This window comes from Trachemys scripta, chromosome 1 (genome assembly GCF_013100865.1).
Source record: "Trachemys scripta elegans isolate TJP31775 chromosome 1, CAS_Tse_1.0, whole genome shotgun sequence".
NCBI classification, from domain to species: Eukaryota; Metazoa; Chordata; order Testudines; family Emydidae; genus Trachemys; species Trachemys scripta.
This window is the reverse complement of record NC_048298.1, coordinates 190,294,739-190,320,058: the sequence shown is the minus strand read 5'-3', so window position 1 is coordinate 190,320,058 and position 25,320 is coordinate 190,294,739. Positions and strand designations below refer to the sequence as shown.

General features: G+C 40.5%; 1 protein-coding gene across 2 annotated transcripts in view; it reads left to right on the top strand.

The window, feature by feature from the left end:
* Nucleotides 1-25,320, top strand: part of DSCAM (DS cell adhesion molecule) — a 613,017-nt gene that overhangs the window by 502,517 nt on the left and 85,180 nt on the right. For both annotated transcript variants that reach the window (XM_034753123.1, XM_034753134.1), the window contains exons 19-21: nt 532-687; nt 10,182-10,315; nt 24,841-24,994. In XM_034753123.1, the coding sequence (XP_034609014.1) occupies nt 532-687; nt 10,182-10,315; nt 24,841-24,994 (444 nt within the window). The remainder of the gene's footprint in view (nt 1-531; nt 688-10,181; nt 10,316-24,840; nt 24,995-25,320) is intronic.

The window sequence follows — 25,320 nt, the reverse complement described above, 5'->3', positions numbered from 1 at the left end:
TTTGTTTAACTTTACACAAAATGGCTTTTTTTCAGACATGAAAACTGTTGTAGAAATTGTTGACTTTTTCTAATGTTTTTATTTTGAGGGGAAAATGTTGCATCATTATTATCAATTTTTAAATTGTATTGTCAGTACCATTATAGAAATATTTTATTTACCGAAAAGCTGTTTCTCAGTAAATGCAAAATTTCAATAACCCTTTTGACAGTGGTTTTGATATTTTTGCTTAATTTCAATTAAAAAAAGCTAAATAAATTATAAAGTTAAAAACAAGTTTGCTGTTACTCATGTGAAAAGGAACTGACATAAAAATTTCAAATGTTGTCATTTTTTCCCATCTGCTCTATTTTATAATAATGATCAGTGTGAGCATTTAAGCTATCTATTTAATAATCACAAAATATTCTCTTTCATGAGTGCATATTCTTTAATCAGGAGATTTCCCTTTTATTTTCATACCAATACAGACACATGTGATTAAAAGAAGAATAGCATTGCCAATAACTTGTTTCACTTTTTGTTCCCTAGAGCTGGGAGAGATTAAAAATGTCACTACTACACAACCCTCACTAGAGCTTGATGGGCTGGAAAAATATACTAACTACAGCATCCAGGTGTTGGCATTCACACGAGCTGGAGATGGAGTCAGGAGTGAACAAATTTTCACCCGCACTAAAGAGGATGGTAAGAACTAAGAACTGCTCCATAGCCAGCCTGACATATGACACTGCTTGATTTGGCCCAGATTTTCAAAGCAATCTGTATACAACACCCAGCGTGCATGCAAAAATTGGGATTTGCATGCATAGCTCTTGAGTTGTGAGCACACATTCAGTGCTGTGTGCACAGTTTAAAAAAAATTGGGCATTTCTATTTATTCATTCCTTTTATGGCCAGGTTAAGGATTAAGGTCCCAGTTCAGGAAAGCATCTAAGAATATGATTAATTTTAAGCATGTTAGTGTTTTTTTAAAAGGTAACAATAGTTTATTTAACAACTTTGACATGTTCCTGTTTTTGAATTATCCTTGAGATAGACTTTCTAAATCAATAGAAGGTAGGAGCCTAACCTGCTAAGCACTTTTGAAAATCCCACTAGGCACCTAGCTGCATCCGTGAGCACCTAAATACCTTTGAAAATCTGTTCTCAAAAGGTCAAGGATGTTTTGGCAGAGATAGGAATGTGAGGCACAGAGCTGTCTGAGTAATATTAGTTCAATAATTTCTTCAGTGACATTTCTGATATTTTTTCAAATAAATTAGTCAATAGTTTTTCTCTTTATTATTCATCCAATTTATAGATAATGCATAAATATTAGTAAAATTGATATGGGAAGGGGATTTACAGAAGTGCGTAAGAGAGGGGGTGTCCAACTCTTACTGACTTTCATTCATTGAAGAATTCCATTAAGTTACTCAAACCAAGTATTAAGGGGTTGGTTCTGAAATTTACCCCCATTTTAATGTCACTTTACGCTGACAGAGTGGTGTCCAGGGGCCTCACAGCAAATGAGGATCAGGCTATTGCAGGGTGGCACTAGGCCTTTAAGAAGGAAGAGGCTATGTACCTGTGACTCAGCAGCTGCCTCCTAACTGAGTCTTAAGAGGGCACCTGGCCCATATAAAATGGGAGTTGCCTGGAGGAGTACTTGAGGGAAAGGACAGGTGAGAGCTGTCAGGGACCAAAAGATTGGAGGTGCTTGAAGGAAGCTGCAGGGGATTTGTGGGTGAAGGCTGAAAGCAGGAGAGCAGCAAGTTGGGTTTGCAGGCTGGTCTTCCTAAACCAGTGAGCTAGGGCTGGAGGCCAGAGAGGGTGTTGCCTGCTGACTTCTAAGCCAGAGAGCCAAAGCTGCGGGCTGAAGGTAAGGGAGCAGTGTAGGGCTTATTTGCTGACACCTCTGTGGTGGAGAGCGGGAGTCAGGTGAGCAATGGAAAGGCCTATCCCTGGCCTGTGTGGGATATGAAAAGTTAACTGAACAGGAGGAGCGGTGGTGCCCTCCATCAGAGTGGCTGGGGGAAGGGTGTTCCTGCTGGGAAGAGTGGATTATATCCCAGACGGAAGTCTGGGGTAGCTGACCTGGTTAAAGGACGGAAGTGAACTGAAGAAGAGCCCAGGAGTGATGGCAGACACTGGAGTTTGATATGTGAGATGTTGAGGAACTAGATGTCTTGGGGTTTTAAGGGACTATCTGCACTTGGGTGATAAATGGACTGTTCAGGGACTGTTGTTATGGGCTATTTGAACTATGTTTTTGTAATAAACTGGTCCCAAGGAAAGACATTATTAGGCAAGAGACTGTCATGGAGGTTTTGGGCTGCCTGAGAAGGTAAACTGAGGCAGTCATGCCTGTTCTGTCACAGCCTGCTGCTAGAGGGCACTCCAGGCAGAGCCACCCTATGACACATGCCCTTAATGTATATTTCTTTCCATTATTCACTCAGCTTTACTAAGGTATTTGTTCCCAGACTTGTTTTTATTTTCAATATTTACATAGTTCCTTTTATTACTTTGAACAAAAATGGATTAACCGCAAAAGCAGGAGCATGTCTTATGATTCATAAATGTAGTTCTACTTCCAGAGCTCAGTAAAAGCAGCTATGTTTTAACTCCTTTAGAGAGACAAGGTGGGTGAGGGAATAATTTTTTACCTTTATCTTTTATTTTTTAAGAGCTTATCTTTTATTGGACCAACTTGTTTTCATAACAGACATTACTTCAGCCCCCTTGTCTCTCTGATATTCTAGGACCAACACAGCTACAACACCAGAAACTTCTTTAGTTCATCATCAGCAATTACTCTGTCTGAACCTGCCTTGAGATGCTGCTTCCCACTCTGTATGTCTTAGCCACACCCCAAAAGACAGTGAAATCCTTTCAAATCATTTTGTAAGTCTATATGTTTGGACCATCAGAACACGTAGAATCATAGGACTGGACGAGACCTCAAGAGGTCATCTAGTCCAGTCCCCTACACTCAAGGCAGGACTAAGTATTATCTAGACCCTTCCTGACAGGTGTTTGTCTAACTTGCTCTTAAAAATCTGCAATGATGGAGATTCCACAATCTCCCTAGGCAATTTATTCCAGTGCTTAACCACCCTGACAGTTAGGAAGATTTTCCTAATGTCCAACCTAAACCTCCCTTGCTGCAATTTTAACCCACTGCTTCTTGTCCTCTCCTCAGAGGTTAAGAAAAACAATTTTTCTCCCTCCTTCTTGTAACAACCTTTTTATGTACTTGAAAACTGTTATCATGTTCCCTCTCAGGCTTCTCTTTCCCAGACTAAACAAACCCGATTTTTTCAATCTTCCCTCATAGGTCATGTTTTCTAGACCTTTAATCATTTTTGTTGCTCTTCTCTGGACTTTCTCCAATTTATCCACATCTTTCCTGAAATATGGCACCCAGAACTGGACACAATACTCCAGTTGAGGCCTAATCAGTGCGGATTAGAGCGGAAGAATTACATCTTGTGTCTTGCTTACAACACACCTGCTAATACATCCTAGAATGACGTTCGGTTTTTGGGGGGGAGGGGTTGCAACAGTGTTACACTGTTGACTCATGTTTAGCTTGTGGTCCACTATGACCCCCAGATCTCTTTCTGCAATACTCCTTCCTAGGCAATCATTTCCCATTTTGTATGTGTGCAACTAATTGTTCCTCCCTAAGTGCGGTACTTTGCATTTGTCCTTATTGAATTCCATCCTATTTACTTCAGACCATTTCTCCAGTTTGTCCAGATCATTTTGAATTTTAATCCTATCCTCCAAAGCACTTGTAACCCCTCCCAGCTTGGTATCATCTACAAACTTTATAAGTGTACTCTCTATGCCAATATCTAAATCATTGATGAAGATATTGAACAGAACCAGATCAGAACTGATCCCTGCGGGACCCCACTCAATATGCCCTTTCAGCATATCTGGGAACAGTTTTCCAATCAGTTTTGCATCTACCTTATAGTAGCTCCATCTAGTTTGCATTTCCCTGGTTTGTTTATGAGAAGGTCATGTGAGACAGTATCAAAAGCTTTACTAAAGTCAAGATATACCATGTCTACCACTCTCCTTCCCGCCCCGCCCCCCCCCCATCCACAAGGCTTGTTACCCTGTCAAAGAAAGCTATCAGGTTGGTTTGATATGATTTGTTCTTGACAAATACATGCTGACTGTTACTTATCACCTTATTATCTTTTAGATGTTTGCAAATTGATTGCTTAATTATTTGCTCCATTATCTTTCTTGGTACAGAAGTTAAAATGACTGGTCTGTAATTCTCCCGGTTGTCCTTATTTCCCTTTTTATAGAATGGCACAATATTTGCCCTTTTCCAATCTTCAGGAATCTCTCCCATTTTCCATGACTTTTCAAAGATAATTGCTAATGGCTCAGATATCCCCTCAGTCAGCTCCTTGAGTATTCTAGGATGCATTTCATCAGGCCCTGGTGCCTTGAAGACATCTAACTTGTCTAAGTAATTTTTAACTTGTTCTTTCCCTATTTTAGCCTCTGATCCTACCTTATTTTCACTGACATTCACTATGTTAGACATCCAATCACCACCAACCTTCTTGTTGTCGCACTCCAAAACACCATGAATTTGAAGTTGCTATAGATGTGTCTCTGGCTTCAAGAAATGTCTAAAAATAAATTTAAAATTGTAAAATACTGTAAAATGTTCTCAATGGACTTTTGCATTTGAGGTGACAGGAGAGCCAATGTGGCAATGCTTGAGTAAATATTCCATTCCAGTGACCTAACACTGAGGGCTCAGCCCCCATGTCAAGAGTGGGACACGCTGCTCCAGGGGAGCGCAGGAAGAATTCTGTCTCAGGGAGGCAGAATTCCTCTCAGAGCCCCTCAGAGTACAGAGGGAGAGCACCTGCTGCTATGTCCCTTCAGGGAGAGTAGAGCATACTACCAAATGTGTGCTGGCCAGTCTTATGATGGAGGGCCAGGGTCATGTCTCTTCCTTCTCCCTGACTCCTTTTGGGTGTCTTGCTCCCTGGGATGCATAGAGTGAGCAGTCTCCGCATTCTGAAAAGCACAGAGGCAATGATTGTGCCTGGTTCAAAAGGGGGCTCCTTTAACCCTCCTCCTCCCTGAAAAACCACAGAGGTGTTAAGCAGTATCTGTCCCTAAATCAGTAAGCCCAACCTTTTCAGATATTGCAAGAGTCAGCTCAATGGCCCTACTGTTTAATTCTTCAAAGAGAATCTCATTTAAGATATGTAGATATGAAATAGTGACATTATCTATATACATATCTTACACCAGCTTCACTGCAGTTATTTTAATTCTGGTACAGATCTTTGCTAGGATAGTGAGAGGGTTAAAATTAGAAATGGTCCAAACCAAAGCCCTGGAGCCAAACACCCCTGAACTTTGAGGAAGTTAGCAGCTGAATGATGCTGCTGGCTGCTCTTTCAACAAACTCTGGTGGTAAATATATGACATCTTCGGGAGAGTTCAGATCTGGAGAGCTCATATCTTCTACTTGTGGTCACTCAACTCTACTTAAATTGAGGACAGAGTATCCCACTCTTCAATAATAAACTTATTCTTGAGTGTCTTTACCTTACCATCAAGCCTCCTAGTTCTTTATTATTATTATTATTGGGTTATATCATGTCGTTTTTGTTTTTGTTTTTGTTTTTGTTTCTTGTTTTTACATCAGTAGGAAGTTTTCCTTAAATCAAGGGCCTGGTATGTCCCATTATTATTGATAAAGGCACATTGTGGCCATTCATCACTTAAATATGGGTTCCCAGCTCCGATATACATGTCCATAAATCCAGAATATCTTTAGCAGCCCTGAAATTGACAAAATATTTTCTTCCCAAGTAGCAAATGTAAACAGTAACCCAAGTGATAAGGAAATCAGGCTAGAGAAAATGAGTTTGCATTTGGATTTCTTGTAATAATCAATACTCATTTTAGACACCAGAGGTCAGACATGGTTGCTATTGAGCTTAGGAAATGAGAGAGGTTCCAGCTGAGAATATGAAGTGAGGCTTCCTTTGAAGGTGGCATCATTAATGTTTTTGCGTAACTTTTCTCCCCAGGAGCCTTCGGAGAAAGTAATTGTTCCTCTCAGATCCTAGTGGCACCATGAGAAGTGGAGCAGAAACTTCCTATTTTAAGAATTCATTGCATTTTACCCTACCCTTTTCACTCTCAATGGAGCCACTCATAAGCCAAGTGTCTTCTTCACCCGTGGATTTATTTTACTGATCATTAAAAATTAAAATAGATTTTCTAATTCTCTCCCTCCTTGGGTTTAAACTGCATTTCACAAGCTATATTTGATGGCATGGGGATTGAATTATTTCCTTCATATTTCTTTATTGGAAATGATACATTATAAAACCTTAATTAAAACAATGAATCTCTATTCTTTATTAGATAGACCCATTGAGCCAGACCCTCAGCTAGTGTAAATCAACACCGCTCCATTGATTTCAATGGAACTACGCCAATTTGCACAAGCTGAGAATCTGGGCTATTAACTCACGCAAGGCTCTGTTAAAAAGGGATACTTAGATGTGGGTACATACAGCCCAATTTGGCCTTGTAGCAGCCTTAATCTGCTATGCCTGACTTTGTATTATTGCATAGCTGCCATATGCAGCTTTTGGGACTCTGATGATCCAGAAGGATACATGTGTCTTTCTGTCTTGCTTTTCAAATTCACTCTTTTTTATTTTAAAACATTCTGCTCATATTGTCTAGCAGGAATATAAGTTTAGGCAGCAATGCCTTTTTTTCCACCCAAAAAAGTTGGGTGCCAGACATAATGGTTAGTGGCTTGGCTCTGTATATTGCAGAGTCGAAATCCTGAGTACAGAGCAAAGCTCTGCTCTCACAGGAGTGATAGAGCCTTCAAATGTACCACTCATGGCACTTTTGCCTCCCGGGTGTCTGGTACTGTGCAGAAAAATAGTCAGCTACACACCTGCTGTGAGAGAGCTCCTGGAGCCACAGCCACTCTAGATCCCCATGCTCCACCATCAGTAAATTCTATTCCCCATCCTAGTCCTCTCAGTATAATTGTCCTCTCCCACCTTTCAACACAGTTTCATGCAGCCACAGGGACAACACAAGGTGCTCCCTTTCCTGCATGTCATGAAACATGCTATCTCTATGCTGTTTTTAAGCTCCTATTGTCCAGGGAACAAGCTTGGGGTCCAATGTCTGATCACAAGGACAGCTTTAAGTGGTGTTTAGTGTTTTGGTGTTGGGTCTTTCTTTCCTCCCAACTCACCTTTATTCTGTCTCACCCCTGGCAGTCACTGAAAAGCGGTCCATAGTACATGCCATGTCTAGCTTGTCATTGTTAGGAATTAGAGGACTCAAAGAGCTTGCGAGAATGATGGAAATCTCAGGCTGCAACCAAAAGATCACCTTTGAATTCACCCTCTTAAAATCACTACAGCCATTAGCCAATTTTGAGAGAACATGTGGGATTATCTGTCCTATTATAACCAGAAGCTATTAGGTACAGTCAGTCAGGAATTTTCCAACAAAATACTTTTTCATGGGAAAATATCAGTTACTTGAAATCTAAACTTTTAATGAGAAGAGGTTGGTTTCAATCTCTCTGTCTACAAATTTTTGAAAAAAAAAAAAGAATTGAGATTGTCAGTCTTGTTCTGACATTTTCAAAATGAAATGTTTTGATTGTATTTTTGTCTGTATTTTTTCTAGATTATCAACTCTCAACATTTTTTGTGATTTCAATTTTTCATTCTGTTTTGGGACAGAAAAACATACAAAATCTGAAAAACTGTATTAGGAAAAACTCTAACATTTCCTGCCCAGCTGTACTATTAGTTCCATAGAAAAGAGTGACAATGGGTGACAGTGGCTACCAGTGTAGGATTGTAAGCATGTCTCTCAATAATAAGGTCAGCAGCACATATCACCACCAAATATAGGTTCTTCAGAATATTCAGGGATCACATTTAATAAGCATTGCAGTTATTTTATTATATAAACCCACTCTATGCTCCAGGATAGAACACTTTCACAGCCTCATGTAGTTTTTCTGAATGCAGAAGCTGGATATGTGTGTATGTATGTTTGTATATATATCTAGAGGGAGAAGATAAAAACAAACTTGGATTTACATGTCACAGCAATATCCTTCAGGGTTTTCTGAATGAATATCTAAAATGAAAAATTATTAGCAATTAAAGTTTGTCAATATCTACACCTTCTAGGAGAAAATATAGGAATCCAGTGAAAAGTAAACCTTTTCATGTGTCTGGAAAACTCTAGATCAATTTTGAATTAATCCTTCAGCAGTTGACAGATAAGAGCCACTCCCGTCAGAACCTCTCCCCATGGATCAAACACTAATTTGGCAATAAATTATTTTAAACTCGCTTATCTAGTTGCAGTGATTTTCAGGAGACATTACTAACCATAAAGGAATCTCCCACTGGGCTAAGTAATTACCCAGGAGAGCCAGGTTTCATTCTTCAGCAGCAGTAACAAATAGCATTTCTAATGAGCTGGATATAAATATTGAGCTGAATGCCGTCAAACATCAATATTTACTGTGGATTGGATAGAATCTACTAAATGAATTAGCCTTTCAGAGCAAGGATTGGTGGGAGGGTGGGGGGGGGGTTATGTGAATATAATGATGAGCTCCTCATTTGGACCTTTAGTAACATCCTCAATACAGTATAAATAGAAAATGCTGGATTACAGGAAGCTTCCGTAGTATTTTGAATGGCTGCATCTTAGGCAAAATTGTAGTTAGTGGTACTTACCAATCAGCTTTCTTAAACTGTTTAGAAAAATATTAGATCCAGTTGAGTGGCAGTGTACGACAAAGCTGATTTATCTATGCACATGTAGAAACTGAAGTTTTCCTTAAATGCATTTCAAAGGCTGAGGCATTTAACTATGAAACTAACTTTAGCTACAATCTAAACTAACTATGAAACTAACATAGGCCCCAATCTCGCTAGCTTCTTCTTGCGAGCAGACCTTACCACCTACGTGGTGCCTATTAATTTCAGAACCAGGGCCTAAGATGGTGTGTATTTAGTAGCAATTTTTTTATGATACTGAAAAGACCAGATCAGCAAACGAACTTTTCATTCCACAGGAAATTACAACATTAAAAAGAAATTCAGAATCAGAACAAGCTGAAATTTCCCATTCAAAAATTCAGAAAAAAATGTATTTGGAACCATCAAAATGGTTTGTTTTGATACTATCAAAACATTTCTTTTTGATAGTGTTGAAAATCTTGTTTTAATTTTTGTTACAGGTGTATCTATAATTAAAATATTTAATGTATTCTAAGTTGAAATGATAATGAAAATGTTCAACACTATCTAAACAAAATGTTTTGACATTATCAATATGAAATATTCTGAATTTTTCCCATAGAAAATGTTGTTGAAATAGACTCATTCCCACAAAACAGTAGATTTTTTACTGACTTGCATTTTTCAGCGGTAAACTATTCTGTCCAAAAAAAAAAAAAAATTCAACCAGCTCTCACACTAAAAAGACCTTGTAGCATGTTGTAATAAGTACAGTTTATTGCATACTTTTCATATAAGTTTCATATTTCATGGACGGTCTCACATACACAATAGGAAGAGGCTATGCCTATATATCTGAAGTTGTAGAAAAATTATACAATATATTGTATGCTTAAGAAATGAGTGCATATCATTAAATTCTTTCTCATAATGCAAATACACAGGGAGGCAGGGTTAATGTTGTACACAGAAAATTCAATGTGGCATTTCCTGACTTGAGTATTTAACTGTGCAGCGTTAATTAGTTTTTCACGTAGTTTGTGATGCAATACATAAGGATCTACTGTAAATAAATAATTGTGTGCATATAGATATGTATAAATATATGCAAATTTATATTATAAATATGTAGAGCACATAATTTCACATATGTAATCTCTGCAAAGATTCAATAATTGTGGGCGGGGGGATGATATATAAAATATTAATTATAACAAATACTTCACTGGATGCAATTGACTCTTGGTAGGATTTCTTCCCCTTTTTTTCCATTTCTTGAGTACATTAAGACCTCTGAGCTGTTTTCTTGTTAGATATGCTGTACTGTACAGGTCAGTCTGTTTCGATTGCGTTGGTCCACTTTGATAACTATACATGTTGCTCTTTCAGTTCCAGGTCCTCCTGCTGGAGTTAAAGCAGCTGCAGCATCACCATCCACAGTATTTGTGTCCTGGCTCCCCCCATTTAAGTTAAATGGTGTCATCCGAAAGTACACCGTGTTCTGCTCACACCCCTACCCCACAGTAAGTTCTACAAAACAACTTTAGAAGTTCAGTATTGATCTATCCATATAGATTTCCAGATGTTTAGTGCCTAACACTTTTATTGAATTTTCTCCCTTTTTTTCCCCTCTCCTTTCTCTGAAACATCCCCCCCCCATAATATATATCCTTCTTGACAGTACTTAAAGCTTAATAAGCACACTAATTTACAAATCATAGGATTCCAAGGTTAAATGATTTTAAAGGCACAGGTTCTGAAGCTTTTTAGTTGGTTCTCACAAGACCAACTGCCAGCTCTCTGTGACACAATTACAGCTGGATAAATTGTGGAAACATTTATTTATGAACATATTTGCTAACTCCAACTTGCATTTAGATCTGTGTTCCTACAGTTCTGGCTTGGGCATTCATTTGTGAATGAATGTAATGATGTGTGAACGATCATATTTACTTGTGAATATGAGTATTTGTGCCAGAAACATTTGCCCATCCTATATATGCACATTATTACTTGCTGAAAATGTGACAAGGGATAACTGAATTGAACATTGGCTAGCCATCTCATGCCTTTCTCTCTCCCTCAATCAGGAAGGAAACCAGCTATTTTAAAATCTGGGGGAACATCTATTCTTTATAAACATCAATGGTTGTCTTTCTGATGCAAATGTAACATATTGTGACAAAGTTCCTCCTCTATCTTGGTGGGTCCTGCGCTTATTGGCGGATTTTCTTGCCTCAGAGATTCACCAGGTGGGTTAGGGAACAGCCCAAAGACCTTCCCCTCTGGAAGAACCCATAGTCCAGGTCAATTGGGAGGTTTGGGGGGAACCCGGGCCTGCCCTCTACTCCGGGTTCCAGCCCAGGGTCCTGTGGACTGCAGCTGTCTATAGTGCCTCCTGTAACAGCTGCATGACAGCTACAACTCCCTGGGATACTTTCCCATGGTCTCCTCCAAACACCTTCCTTATTCTCACCACAGGACCTTCCTACTGCTGTCTGATAACGTTGTGCTCCTCAGTCCTCCAGCAGCCCACCCTCTCACTCTCAGTTCCTTGCACCTCTTGCTCCCAGCTCCTCACACTCTCACCACAAACTGAAGTGAGCTCCTTTTAAAACCCAGGTGCCTTGATTAGCCTTTCTTAATTGATTCTAGCAGCTTCTTCTTAATTGGCTCCAGATGTCCTAATTAGCCTGCCTGCCTGAACTGGTTCTAGCAGGTTCCTGATTACTCTAGTGCAGCCCCTGCTCTGGTCACTCAGGGAACAGAAAACTACTCATCCAGTGACCAGTATATTTGCCCTCTACCAGACTCCTGTACCCCACTGGTCTGGGTCTGTCACAATATTTATCAATACGTTTTATTTATTGCATTTTATATTTATTTCTCTATGTGGCAGAAGGGTGTGGGAGTGTTAAATGAGAGTTTTCATTAACCATGGTACTTTTAATTGAACATATCCTCAGTTTATGATGCAATAAAAATGTTGTTCCTGAATTAAAATGAGGCTTAGGGGGAAATATTCAAAAGTGCCCAAGTCCCATTTTCAAAAGTGAGTTAGGAACCTAAGGACTAATTTTCAAAGGTATTTAGGTACCTAAAAATGCAGGCAGGACCCTTTTGTAATTTTCAAAAGCACCTATGAGATTATGCACCTACCTTCCATTGAAATCAATGGGAAATAGGCTCCTAACCTGCCTAGATGCTTCTGAAACCCCATTAGGTGCCTGTCTGCATATTCAGGCACCTAAATACTTTTGAAAATCTGGCCCTTTAGAAATGGGACTTAGTCTTCTAAGCATTTTTTGACATTTTTCCCCTAATTCCATTATTTCAAAAATCACTGTGTTGAAATCCAAAATATCTTGATGATATGATGTGCTGCTTTTGGTGTTAAACTAGCTATTGGTTTTACAGCACTGACTACTAAGGGAGTAGGTGTTGCTCAAAGAAGGTTGTTTGGGTTTTAGTGAACCAGACCCTGCCTGTATTTTTTAGGTCATGATTGTGATGCTTCAAACAGGTTAATTACTAAGTCACTGTGTCTATGGTTTAGAAAAAACACCAGGTGGTGCTGCTGCTTCTTTTAGTGTACTTCTCACACATTTCATCCAGCTTCTTTGCCGGAAACATTGTTGTACTTGGGTTTATATCACAGGGAGATTAAGCACCATACAATACACCCAGTAACTGGAATTTGTTTTGAAGGTTCTCTCTGATTATATTCTTTCTTGGGCAAATCCTTTTTTTTTTTTTTTTTTTGTGGCTCACAAATTGTGTTAACCTCCATCTTTTTCTAACACCTCAATACGAGGCTCAAAACGCTTCTCTCATGGTTTATGCTACAGAGATGTTTTGTGGAGTAAATGTGAGTGTTCTGCTAGGACTGACTAGAGCCACTGCTGGTGTTGGATTATGTTGCATTGTGCTGCTGCAATTTTGTGATGTAATGTCAAGGTTCCTAGAGCTTATGGATATGGACCCTTTTGCTGTTTGCATACATTATAAATTAAAAAAATCTGTGTAAACTCCTCCATAAAACTCTGCTGATTCATATAATGATGATTTTCCCAGCAGCACCTCCTATTCAGTACAGAGCACTCCATCTTGAACAGAGATGGCCAATCACACCAAATTGTCAGCATCTGTAAACCACAATTTAGGCATCCTCTTTGGGTAAGACAAGACTCATTTTAGGACCTCAGCCTGATACTTTTTTTGTTAAGAGAAAATGTCTTGGGTTTTTTTGTTTGTTTGTTGTTTGGTTGGTTTGTCATAAAAACATCCTCAGATAAGGAATTTACCATCGTCTATTGAAACCTAAACAGAGAGAGAGATTGTAAATAGAACGGCGCTTTCATATTGCATGTTGCTGCTATAGTACCCCGGAGCTGGCAGAGCTCTGTTTTAAAAGCCACCATTATTACATTTTTCATTTGGGGAAAAAAAAATGTTCACTGATTTATTATGGGCACTTCTTTGACATTACACAGTTGAAAACAGTGTCCTAAACAAGAGCCAGATATTTCCCTCACTTATCCCCAGAAACCATAATATAATTTTGCACTCGTCCCTAAATTCTCCCCCCCGCCAGTACCATATGTTAACTTGTAGGCATTCGTAAAGTAGATGAAAATAGAAGGAGGCGCTCATCAGTGTTGGTGGTGGTTTGCCATCATGGGTTTGGATGTCATGTAACAAAGTGACCCGGTATCCTCTTCTGTGGGGGGACTTGGTCTGAGGACAAAGGAATAAATGTATTTGGCAGGAGTCCTTATCCTCAATCAGGTCTATTGCCAGCCAAACAAAAATAGTGTGTGTGTGTGTGCGCGTACGTGAGTGCATGTGTGCATTCATAGAGGGTGCAACTATGTAGTGGGATAATCCTTATGCTCCCAACCACCTCTGTTTTGGCTGGGCTGGGGAAACTTGTGTGAGAAGCTCCCTTTTCTCCTGGAGGATGAGCTGAAGGCACCAAGCTCTGCCTATTTTCCTCTCTTCCCCACTTGGCAGGGAGGGGATTCAGCAGGGGAAGAGATCTTCAGGAGAAGAAAAATAGGTGACCTCCAGCTTCCCCAATTCTTCTACTCCTATCAGGTGCTGGTACAGCTCCAGCTAGTGGCAAGAAGATCTGGAGTTCCATAACCGCCCCCAGCCAGGTACATCTGCTGCCACTGCAGAGTCTTCTTCATTTGTCCTTCTTCCATCAGTCAGTGAAGAGGTGGTAGGAGAAGGTAGAGCTTTAGGGGAGTCGATCTCCTCCGAGCCCAATAGAAAGTGTGAAGGGGAGAACCTTCTTTCTGCTTTCAGTAAAGGGAGAGGATCAGTGCTCTGCACTTCACCCCCTTACTTGATCTGCTGCCTGTAGGGTTGCAGAGAATCTACCACATTAACGGAGTGACACAGTTTGCGCAAAAAGATTCCAGGAAAAAGAGAATAGGTCAGAGATTAAGGTGACCAACTTTGACTACATCTCTTTAATTACTCTATGTTGATGATGGTTGGCATGTATAAGAGGCTTGGGGAGGCTAAGCCTCCCCAAAATAATTTGCCTGAAGTATCAGGGGGAAAAGGCTGTCCATGCAGGAGGCAAATGCCAGGCGTGGCTCACCTCCCTTTGGAGGCTCATCATTTGCATCGGTTTTCACTTTTCAGAGACCCTCACTGCAGGAGGCAGCCTCTCTTCCCCTTCCTGCCTTTGCCAGGAGGGTGGCGCAACTCCTCCCCAGCCTGCTGCCTGTCCCCAGCCTTGACACACACACCCCCGCTCATGGGCTCAGGCTGCCTTCTTGCTCCAGAGGGAGGCTTCGTGGCCACCCATCCCGGCCGCTGCCACTGCATTTGAAATCTGGAGTAAATCAGTACCGGTGCCTGATGAAGCAGAAACATTCCTTGTACCCAATCACCCTCTCCTCCTATCCCCAAACCCAGGTCATTTTCAGCCAAGACAACTTCAGCCCCAGGATTCCCAGGAGTCAGGGGACCACTCACGAGAGCATTGCTGCCCAAGAGTTCATCCACTCCCCGGAATGGTTAGACCTGCACACAGAGTGGGAGGCGGCACTGAGAAGAGATGGGCGACCACCTAAAAGGCATCACACTTCTCCTATGCTCCTTGTTTCCCATAATGGACCCCCGTGCATGGTCCCCATTTCTCCATTGCCCTGCTATGCAGGATGCCCACCGCATGACTCCCCCAGTACGAGACCTTTCCCCTGCTAATGCAGGACCCATCTCTCTAACACCCCTGATGAGCACTTCTCTTGAACCGGAGCCCCCTTTCCCTGGCTCTGGTCTCAGATCCTGAAAATGGCCTCTAAAACACATTGTCACCGTCTTGTGTGATCTTCCCATCTGGGGAACTTCTGCAAACTTTGTCCACCCACCAGCTCCCACTGCTCTCTCTCGGTGGCTGAACTTTCCTCCTTTGATCACTAAAAGGCAAAGCTGGGATGAACCTTCTCTTGCTGCTGGGATCCTGGCTGTTCTTGGTGGGGAGGGAGGCCAGAAAGCATGCTGGACATTCCCCATTTCCTTTAATCAGCTCCTGCGAGCGGAGGGGGGACAGGACTTTTACAAATCTCCCCAGGAGGAGCAAGACTTTTAAAGGTAAACAAACTGGATGGAACTGAATTTCCTCGCGTGTGTGTCAAGGGGGGAACTGGGACCAGAACCAGGGTACAAGGAGCATTTGTTGACATGTGATGTTGATATTTTGTGCGTTAATGGTTATAAAGCTTTAACTTTTTGAATCTCCAAGTGTACTATCATTAAATCATTATTCTCTGACCTCCCCATAATTTCCTGCAACTGTGAAAATTGAAATGGACAAAAACCAGAAAAAAAGCTTCAAAATAAACATTGATGATCAAAATTATAAAAAATTAAAAATTAAATTCTGCCACGCCTAAATACAGTTAATGTTCTTTCCGGTAAAAACAATTCTTGGGAGTCCACTGGGTATATAAAAGCCACAATAAACCACTCTGAATTAACAAAAAAATGAACAATTATTGCTGGCCATATTGTGCACACTTCTACGCAATGCATCCATCAAATGGCCCTGTAGGTTTCTGAAGTGCAGATTTGCCAGCACTTCTCACAGCCAGATTCAATTTGCAAGGGCAGACTCTGATAGAATTTCTGCTGACTTTAGGCAAAGGGAAACTGAAATTTTCAGCTTGAAACATTTTGATTCCAAAGGGCAGCATCTGCTTGGAATATTTCAAACACAAGAATTTGATTCACCAGTGAAAACAGAAAAGCAACTATCATTGAATTCCCAATTTCTGTCCAAGATTCCAGGAGAGGACCCCTACACCACACAACATTGTGAACTACACTCTCTTTTCTTTTCATTTTGGAAGAATATTTTTTCATTGTGCAAAACAGAGAAAAATACAAAAATGCAGCTACGTTTTAAAGCTGACTGCTAACCTTAATTGCTTGCAGAAACAGATTTCCATTTATATAAGAGATGAATGAACCAATTTAGATTAAATAAAAACTGGGAAGCCAAAAGAGCCTGGAAAACAGCATCACAATAGCAAGTGACAGCAGCCTCCCTGCTTAGGGAAAATAGCAATGTCAGGATAGGAAAAGGGAGACCAAAGACACGTGTCTCATGCTCAAAGTGGGATGAGGAATAAGGAGCAGGATTTCATTGGTGGAAAAACAGAGGGCAAGAGTGGCAGGACTTCAGATGTGATGGGAAAGCAGAGCAAAAAACTAAGGACTCGTGACCTTATGCAAAATGTGGACTATATATATAGTTCAACAGTGTATGATAACATCTATCAGAAATATACTGTATTAAAACCTAGATTGCATAACCGGTTACAAAAGCTCTCAGCTCATCACATGAGGTAGTACATTTAGAAAGGAAAATCATTAAAGCAGGTTATTCTGCTGCTTCCATGAAGTGGGTCATTTAACTGAAAATAAATCAGCTATTCCGTCTATGGGATGGTTAGAGATGGTTAAAGGAGCGATTTAAGTAAAACAGCACGCTGAAAGGATACTAAATGGAAGACAGTTAGCTTTTGTCTTCTATTCCACCCATATTAAGGTGTGGAGTAAGATGACTTCACTACAATACTCTGATTTCCTGCTAAGGGAAGTCTAAAAGCAGAATTAGTTTGGCCTATTGTACCTAGTGAGGGTTGAAATGGAAAGTGTGCAACCTCCACTGATGGATTTCAGTGGTGCCTTATCCTCTGCCTAATTAAAAAGGTATCTTTGCTGCCATTATACATTCCATTTTTCTCAGAAGATTACATCTCAGCTATAAAATTGTTGATTTTTTTTTCTTTACTTACTGCATAAATATTTCCATGGTAGACAAAGAAATAATATGCACTTTTCGTAATTAGGGAAGGTTTAATTACATGACAAATCATAATGGCTGAACAGTAGACTAGAGTGACTTCTAAATTACTTTTCAAGTTCATTTGGTCTATTTTTGTAAAAGTATGTGTGTGTGTAATAGAAAAACACACTGCAGGGGATTTTTTTTTGTTAGGAAAGTATGGTTATGTAAACTCGTATCATCACTTTCCTTTGAAAAGCTATCTTTGTTGTGCACAGCTATTACTGGGTTCCCTAGAGACTGCGTGATTTGATATACCTTACGCAATGCCATACGAAATCATAATACTTCAGCAGATTATGGAAGAATTGTGATCCTTAAGTGCGTTGCCTTTGACTAAGTGCTTCACACTCTTCATCTTACTGAAACTAGTTTTCATAGTGTTTACTGGTCACATTGAAACTCTGAAAATTGCCTAGTTCAACGGATCTGGGGAAAAATGGCTTTGATAAATAAATACCACCCCTCCCCCAAAGTTCCAAGTAGAAGTGCAGTGGGCCTAGCACAGATTCGGCTAGGTCTGTCCATACTTATGTAAAAGTAAGAGGGGGAGATAGAGGGACCTAAAGAGGTTGTGGGGAAAATAAGATTGTTTGGCCAGGGAACCAAACCAATTGGACCCTAAAATATTATTTGATTTGAGGAATTGACAAAGGTTAAGGATTGTTCGACTTTTGGTTTGCCTGAACCAAATTTGTCTGCCACTATTTTAGACACTACATCTTGAACTTACTTCATAAGGTAGTCAGTATCTGATTCAGGTTTTATTTGTACATCAATCCACCAATAGAAAAGATGTATTAAATAGTTTTACATTACATTGTTTGTCCTAGTGTCAAACACAACATATGGATATCTGCTGGTGGTATAATCCCTGCATGCTGTGACTTTTGCATGCACCACTGTACATGCTCTGTCTGCTGGCTCCTGTGATTGTACAGTCAGAGAAGAGACAGATCCCTACACACCATTCACTGGAGATCCATAGAATAAAATGGGAGGAAAAGATTACAATCAGTCTTCCTCTTATTGAAGTGACTTTTCTCTCTGACATGCCCATCATTACTCACTTTGAGCGATTATTTTGTTGCACAGAACATATGCAAGCAGAAAATACAGGAAGGTTGGTTATTACACTGATTGTAATTTATTCTGTTATTTATATAAATATCATAAGGATACATGGCACTGTATGGCAGATGACCTGTGGTGAACAAATACAACCCTGTTCTAGCTCTCTAGCGGCAGATTTAGGAACACAACTGGTGTTGCACAGGGGATGCCTGCATCCTAACCCTGATGAAGATGTCTTTGCATCCATCTCTGTCCGTCCCCAGTTTTGAAGACATGAGCAAAACTACACAATATAATGCAAAACCAGTTATAAACAAAATGGGGGTATGGTCATTACAGTTCTACAGGCCTTGTAGATTAAGAGTATGATCAGTTTTTTAAAAGAGGAAAGAGAAAATTGGTGAATATTAAAAAGGCAGAGTCAGGGGTAAGCCAAGGGGATAAAAGGTGCACTCAAGAGGGAGGCATGGCTGGAGTCAACGTTGCTGGAGGGGTGCTGAGCCTTTTGTCTCTAATTCTCACTTAGGTTCATGCATTATAGGAAGTATCTGTCAATTTGATTACATGGCACTTTATACAGCATGAGAGTATTTGTTTATTTAATACTTATTTTTATAAACCACACATAGACTTATTTTATATGTTTCAGCTATTTTAAAAATACTTACCTATTCATACAACATAGTCTTATTTTATAACTATTTTACAGCTTTATTACCAGCACAAATAATTGTAGATTCATTGTTTTAATCTGTCAGCTTTAATTTTTTTGTTTAACATTTTTTAGCCATAGTGCATATCTCTAAAATAGATTGGAAATAACAGATTAACTGATATGCACAAATGGCACTGATATACTATATAATATCATTTTAAACACATATTCTTTTAAAGCCCTGCTAAAAATAAAACTCATCCTTCTTTTTCATAAAATGGTGGACTTGTCTCATTACCCAGCTTCAGATTTGGCAACTGATGGATTTTAATAGAAAATACTGAGTATCTGATCATTTCAACATGTATGGATTCCTCACACCCTCTTAAACATATATCATAGAATTCACAACCTTTAGCTCCAAAAGCACAGGCGAAATCCTGACCCTTTTAAAGTCAATGCAAAACTCATTGTCTTCATTAGGGTCAGGATTTCACATACAGGTTTTTTTAAGTCTGTAAATTAAAGAGTCGTTCTTTAAAGTGTGGCTCATTACAAATAGCATTGCTGGAGTTCTGTGATTATTTTCTCTCTAAGTCTCCAAGCTCAAACATCTTTGGTTTACAAGTAAAGTGATGTTTATTTCTAACTGCCAGTCTTACAAACTCTACCAGTGATGTGTAGCAATGAGAGACAGGACTTGGCTGGAATAAACAGCTAGGTGATTCTTTATTGAGGCTGTTAGACACATATATGCTCTGTAACTCCCTGGCTCTCTGCTTTGCCAACTGAGATACACAGTTTGTGCTGCCCCACTCAGTGTCTGCCTAAATCCCAGTCCAATTGGAGTAATCATGAAATGGATTATTGAGGAATAGATTACACTACAGGATGGAAGATTCAAACTGGGTTTTGTCTTAGGCCAGGTCTACACTAACCCCCTAATTCGAACTAAGGTACGGAACTTCAGCTACGTGAATAACGTAGCTGAAGTTCGAAGTACCTTAGTTCGAACTTACCTTGGTCCACACTCGGCAGGCAGGCTCCCCCGTCGACTCCGCGGTACTCCTCTCGCTGAGCTGGAGTACCGCAGTCGACGGCGAGCACTTCCGGGTTCGACTTATCGCGTCCAGACTAGACGCGATAAGTCGAACCCAGAAGTTCGATCGCTCGCCGCCGAACTACCGGGTAAGTGTAGCCAAGGCCTTACTCATTACCCATCAATAAAGGTTCTTCTCGCTAATTCATTTCTTCAGCACCACCTGTGCAACTCCATGGTCTTCAGTAGGTTTGCAAAGGGTGCACCTAAGGACTAAGCTGGTTCTGTTGATGGTGATGTACAAGAAGGCATAGAATCCAGTTTATCATTAGCTGAGTTGACTCTGCAGTGTTAAGAGGAGTAAAAAGGAGTAACATCTTATTTTAGTCACTAATCTAAGGAGCTGTGATTCTGAATACCCCCAGGGAACAGGTCTATTGAATAAGAAGGTCACATTTCAGAATAGAATCACACTTTCTAGTAATGCTGTCATTTCTTTTACATTTTAATTTGATGCTTTTTATGCTCATGCTGGGGGTGTTAGCTGCACTGACTTTGCTGTTTCTTCACAAGTCACAGCATAAGTCTGAGTCCCAGTTTGCATTCTTCTCTCAGCAGTCTTCAAATAGCTCTTTCAATTCATCCTAGTCCTAACTTGGATCTCTGTGATTCCATAGGAAAATGTGCAAGGAGAGGAACACTTGTGATACCTTGGAATCTTAGCAGGGTCAGGACAGAGAGAGATTTCCAATGCAGCAATTGTTCTCAGTGCAGAACTGGCTGAGATTCAGTGCAGACAGGGGAAGCAGCTTGTTCTTGTCCCATTGGCTGTGTATCCACAGGAAATCCTGGCCTTGATCCTAACCCTGTGGATACTTGGACTGCTGCATAGAGGCATTCTTCTTCTGCAGTTTCCATAGGTTTGCCCCAGCCATGGCAAAACAGGTGGCCCAGCTGCTGTTCTGCATCTAGCTGGCACCATCTAGTTATCCGCACCTTGCAGTCCCACTGATGAAGTCACAGAGTTTGGAAGGGATAGTTAAGGCCGTCTCTAACAACATTAACAATCTATTTTGTAATATTTTTGAGGCTACGTGGGAGGGAAAGTATGCTACTTAGAATGGCTGGTCCTCTGATTCTCTTTCTGTTGCCTGAATTCCAGCAGGTAGACAGTCTACATGGATAATTAGAAGAGAGAATGCACAGAAGGGAGAATGTTGTCACATAGCTTCCATTTCATGCTGCGCAGTCCCAGCAGGTTTTCCATGGTCATGCCCCATGCTGTGCTTCACAGACAGTGAACTGAAACAGCAAACAATAAACCCAACAGTGGAGAGCTGAAGAAGCCACTGCACCAGCTCAGTCAGTTACTCTGGGAGGAATTCTGTGCCACTGTGCATGTGCAGAATTCATGTTTCTCGCTTTTCTCCCCAAAATTATATTCTGCTGGAGAGGTGCTGCAGTTACACTTTTTCCCACCAGGGCCTGCTGTGGTGCCAAAACAGAGCAGCTGGCTCACCGGAAGAAGCAGCTGGCTGTTTTCGTCACAGCACCCTGCCCACTAGGCCAGGTTAGAAGGCCCAGGATATGGTGGAGGACAGATAGAGTGAGGCACATGGGGCTGCTGGGGCATCACATAGACTGGTGTTCAGAAGGGCTAGTGGGGGGAGACAGACTGGGACAGGGGCTGAATGGGAGTGGGGGTGCAGGGCCACATGGGAATGGGGGCAGGAGAAGCAGGGTCACATGGGGCTGAGGGGTGTCTGAGTAGGGGTGCATGGACACATGGGCAAAGGGGGTGCAGAGACACATGGGGACAGGTAGAGTGGCTGAGCGGGGATGCAGGAACACATGGGGATGGGTGAGGGGGGTGAAGGGCCACATGGGGACAAGTGCAGGAGTGGCTGAATGTGGGTGCAGGGACACATGGAGACAGGTGCAGGGGGAGCAGGGACACATGGGGATGGGGGAAAGGGGTGCACAGGGACACATGAAGACAGGGGCAAATGTTCTTGATGGAATGGGAGGGGCTGGGGTCATGCGGGAGGCTCCCCAACTCTCTAAGAATCCATCCCACTATCCAATACTTCTCCCACCCACACCCAACACTCCAGATTCATTCTCAGACTTCTTCCAAGCAATTACTTCCCTCTCCCTCAGCTACTCTGTTACCTCTGACTTCACCAAGCTTTTTCACTGCTTGTGAGGGGTGCGGGAAATGCATTTCTGTATTGTAGTTTAAGTGAATTATTATTCAGAGTTCTGTATATGCTTAGTAAAGAATCTATTTGTCAAGAAAAAAATTCCTGAATCTTTTTTATTGTCTGTATTGTTACAGACATACTTGCTGACAGGTATTATTAAATAAATTACCAACATTTATTCTACAGTGTTATTTTGACAAATAAAATTTGCCAAAATTTAAAATATTGTGCACAGAATTTTTAATTTTTTGGTGCAGAATTCCCCCAGGAGTAGTCAGTAGAAAGAAACAAGTTTAGCATTCCTTTCAGCATAGGGCATTCATAATGGGACATGCAAAGCCTAATATATGACAAGGAGACATTTCCTTTAAAATGTTTTATTACAACTTTTTTTTGTTATTTAATCTTCTTGCTCATAAAGCTCCCTTTCCCCCCTCATACAATGTAAGTCTCTGACATTTTAGTCTAGCTGAAATGAAAGAACAAAAGCTAGAAGTAAAATCAATTCCTTGTCACTGGAATGTCCCCAAGTGTTTGGTAGTTAATGTTAGATGTTGAAATGCGAGAATTCTGTTAACCAGTTAGAAACTGAAATGGTTTGCTAAATAATCTTGCTAAAAAGGTACCAATTGAGTATGGATACATTTGCTAGTTATGCCAAATTCAATTAATGAATTGATTCAGTGAAAGAGTAAATAATTAATTGAAGCAGATAAAATTGCTAATGCTCTCCAGTCTCTGTGGCAGTTGGAAAGGAGCCAAACATGAGGGAGCTTAAAAGGAATTGGAGACACCAGTGTTGTGATTCTTCCACCATGGAATGGCAGTAAATGCCCCAGTGGCAACGGAGGTAGTGATCAGACAACACATTTTTAAACAAAGCATTCCTTCTCCACCCTAAAGGCAAAATGGAGTTTAACATGTTGTTAGTTAACAAATGTTCTAACAGAAGTACTTGTGGTACCTTAGAGACTAACAAATTTATTTGAGCATAAGCTTTCATGGGCTACAGCCCACTTCATCAGATGCCCACATCTGTAGCCCACAAAAGCTTATGCTCAAATAAATTTGTTAGTCTCTAAGGTGCCACAAGTACTCCTGTTCTTTTTGTGGATACAGATTAACACAGTTGCTACTCTGAATCCTGAAATGTTCTAACATGATCCATTTTTCCCAGTGTAGAAGATGCCATCTCAAAGGTAGAGGAGTATGCATTGCCCCACCAGTTTGCTGAGACTTCCTGTCAGTTCAGACTACAGAGGTGTTAATTGACACCTGAGAAACAGCCCGTTTATTCTGAATTTCCTTTTGAAGGACAATTTATGTGAACACTTTCAGGTCAAAGTCTCCTTTGAAATACCAATTACTTGGAATTGGCCTTTACCACCCTGAGATATTTGTATATCAAAGGGCATTCATGCACCCAACCTGTCTGTTTTAATGAACCTTGAATTATATGAATATTTATTTGTAATAAAAAAAAATCTCAACACAATTGTAATTTGCATCATTAATACTCTAGTAGCCTGGCATTAGCTAATGACACCCAAGTGTAATGTTGCACATAAAAATTATTCTATTTTATTCCTTTGAACTGATTGGCTATCCTGGCTGTTTTTATATTCAAGATTCACAGAACCTGTGTTAGAATTAAAACTGGATGTTCTGACTGTACGTAATTGCTAACTACTGGCTTCAATATTTTTACTGCAACTCCCTTCCAGCAGGAGAAAGTAAGGTGGTAATAGTGTGGTGTAAGGCAGTAATATCACAGCTGGCTCCTGGTACTCTGCCCTGTCTGTTGTATTATTCCAGTTGCATTTACTGTTCAAGCCTGAGACAAAATTTCCTTCCCAGATCAAATCCTCAGAAGAATAAAGCCTCATTGTACGGTGTGTACTTACATACAAAATCTCTGGCCAGCCTTAAATCCCCATGCTTCTTTAATTACATAAGTTATTTTGGATACACTGTAAACTATCTCACCACAACTGGCACTAGCTGGCACCTTGTTAGCATCTCTCCAGCACACAGTTGAAGCATATTGGTGTGGCAATTTGGGGAAGACTGACCTTCCATTGCCCGTACTATACCTATTATCGCCCTGATCCAGCCCAGTAGCTGAGAAGACCCATAGCTGAGAATCTTTGAATCATGAAAACAAAATTAATTTTGTGACTAAACAAAATTTACCTGGAGTGGAGGTAGTTTATAAAGTTTAGATCATCCAATCGGAGTAAGAAACTGGGTTAAGTCCTTCAATCAAGGTATAGGAACCAGGCCTTAAGACGTGGGTGACCCGTCACAAAGCATGTCTAGTGAATCTAATCAGACAAATAAGTGAATATTCACTCAGGATGATTTGACTATAACCCACTATGCAATGTGTTCATAAGAACTATTCATGGAGTACCGTTGTCAAATATGTTAATTAAAATTATTCATCAACCTAATTAAAAGAAACAAAGTCATAAAAATCACAATCTATGTACAGACAATTTGCAAACAGAAAATAGGGCTAAATTCACTGAATAAATTGATTTCAAAATGTAGTTCTATCCTATTAAGTACCATGTGCAGTCTATTTGGAGCAATTACCATCATTCACTCCAGACGTCCAAAGGTAAAAGACTTGAGCTATTCCACTCAACAATCTTTCTCTAGATATTGTTTATTTTAGTTGGAAACATTTGTCTCTCCCATCACAGGTAATCAGCGAGTTTGAAGCCTCTCCTGACTCATTTTCCTACAGAATCCCCAACTTGAGTCGGAATCGACAATACAGTGTCTGGGTGGTGGCTGTCACTGCTGCAGGAAGAGGCAACAGCAGCGAAATTATCACCGTGGAACCATTGGCTAAAGGTATGGAGACTGCCATTTATAAAATAGCCTGTCCGTTTGTCTTTTAAGAACACCGGTTACTAACATACCTTAATTGTAATTGGTGTTGTGGTTTGTTTATTTTTAAGTTTCAGTTCTAAGTTTACTGTATGGTCTGTCTGCATGGCAATCAGAGATATACCTGTCTTAGCTTTAATTGAGCTAGTAGAGCTGAAAACAACAGTGTATAAGGATGGCAGAACTGCAGGGGGGGCTAGTGCCCTGACAGTGGACATATTGGAGGGGGGGAGTGCACCCCCGCCAGGTCTCAGGCCTCAAGCTATCACATCTCTCTTGGAGTGGAATCA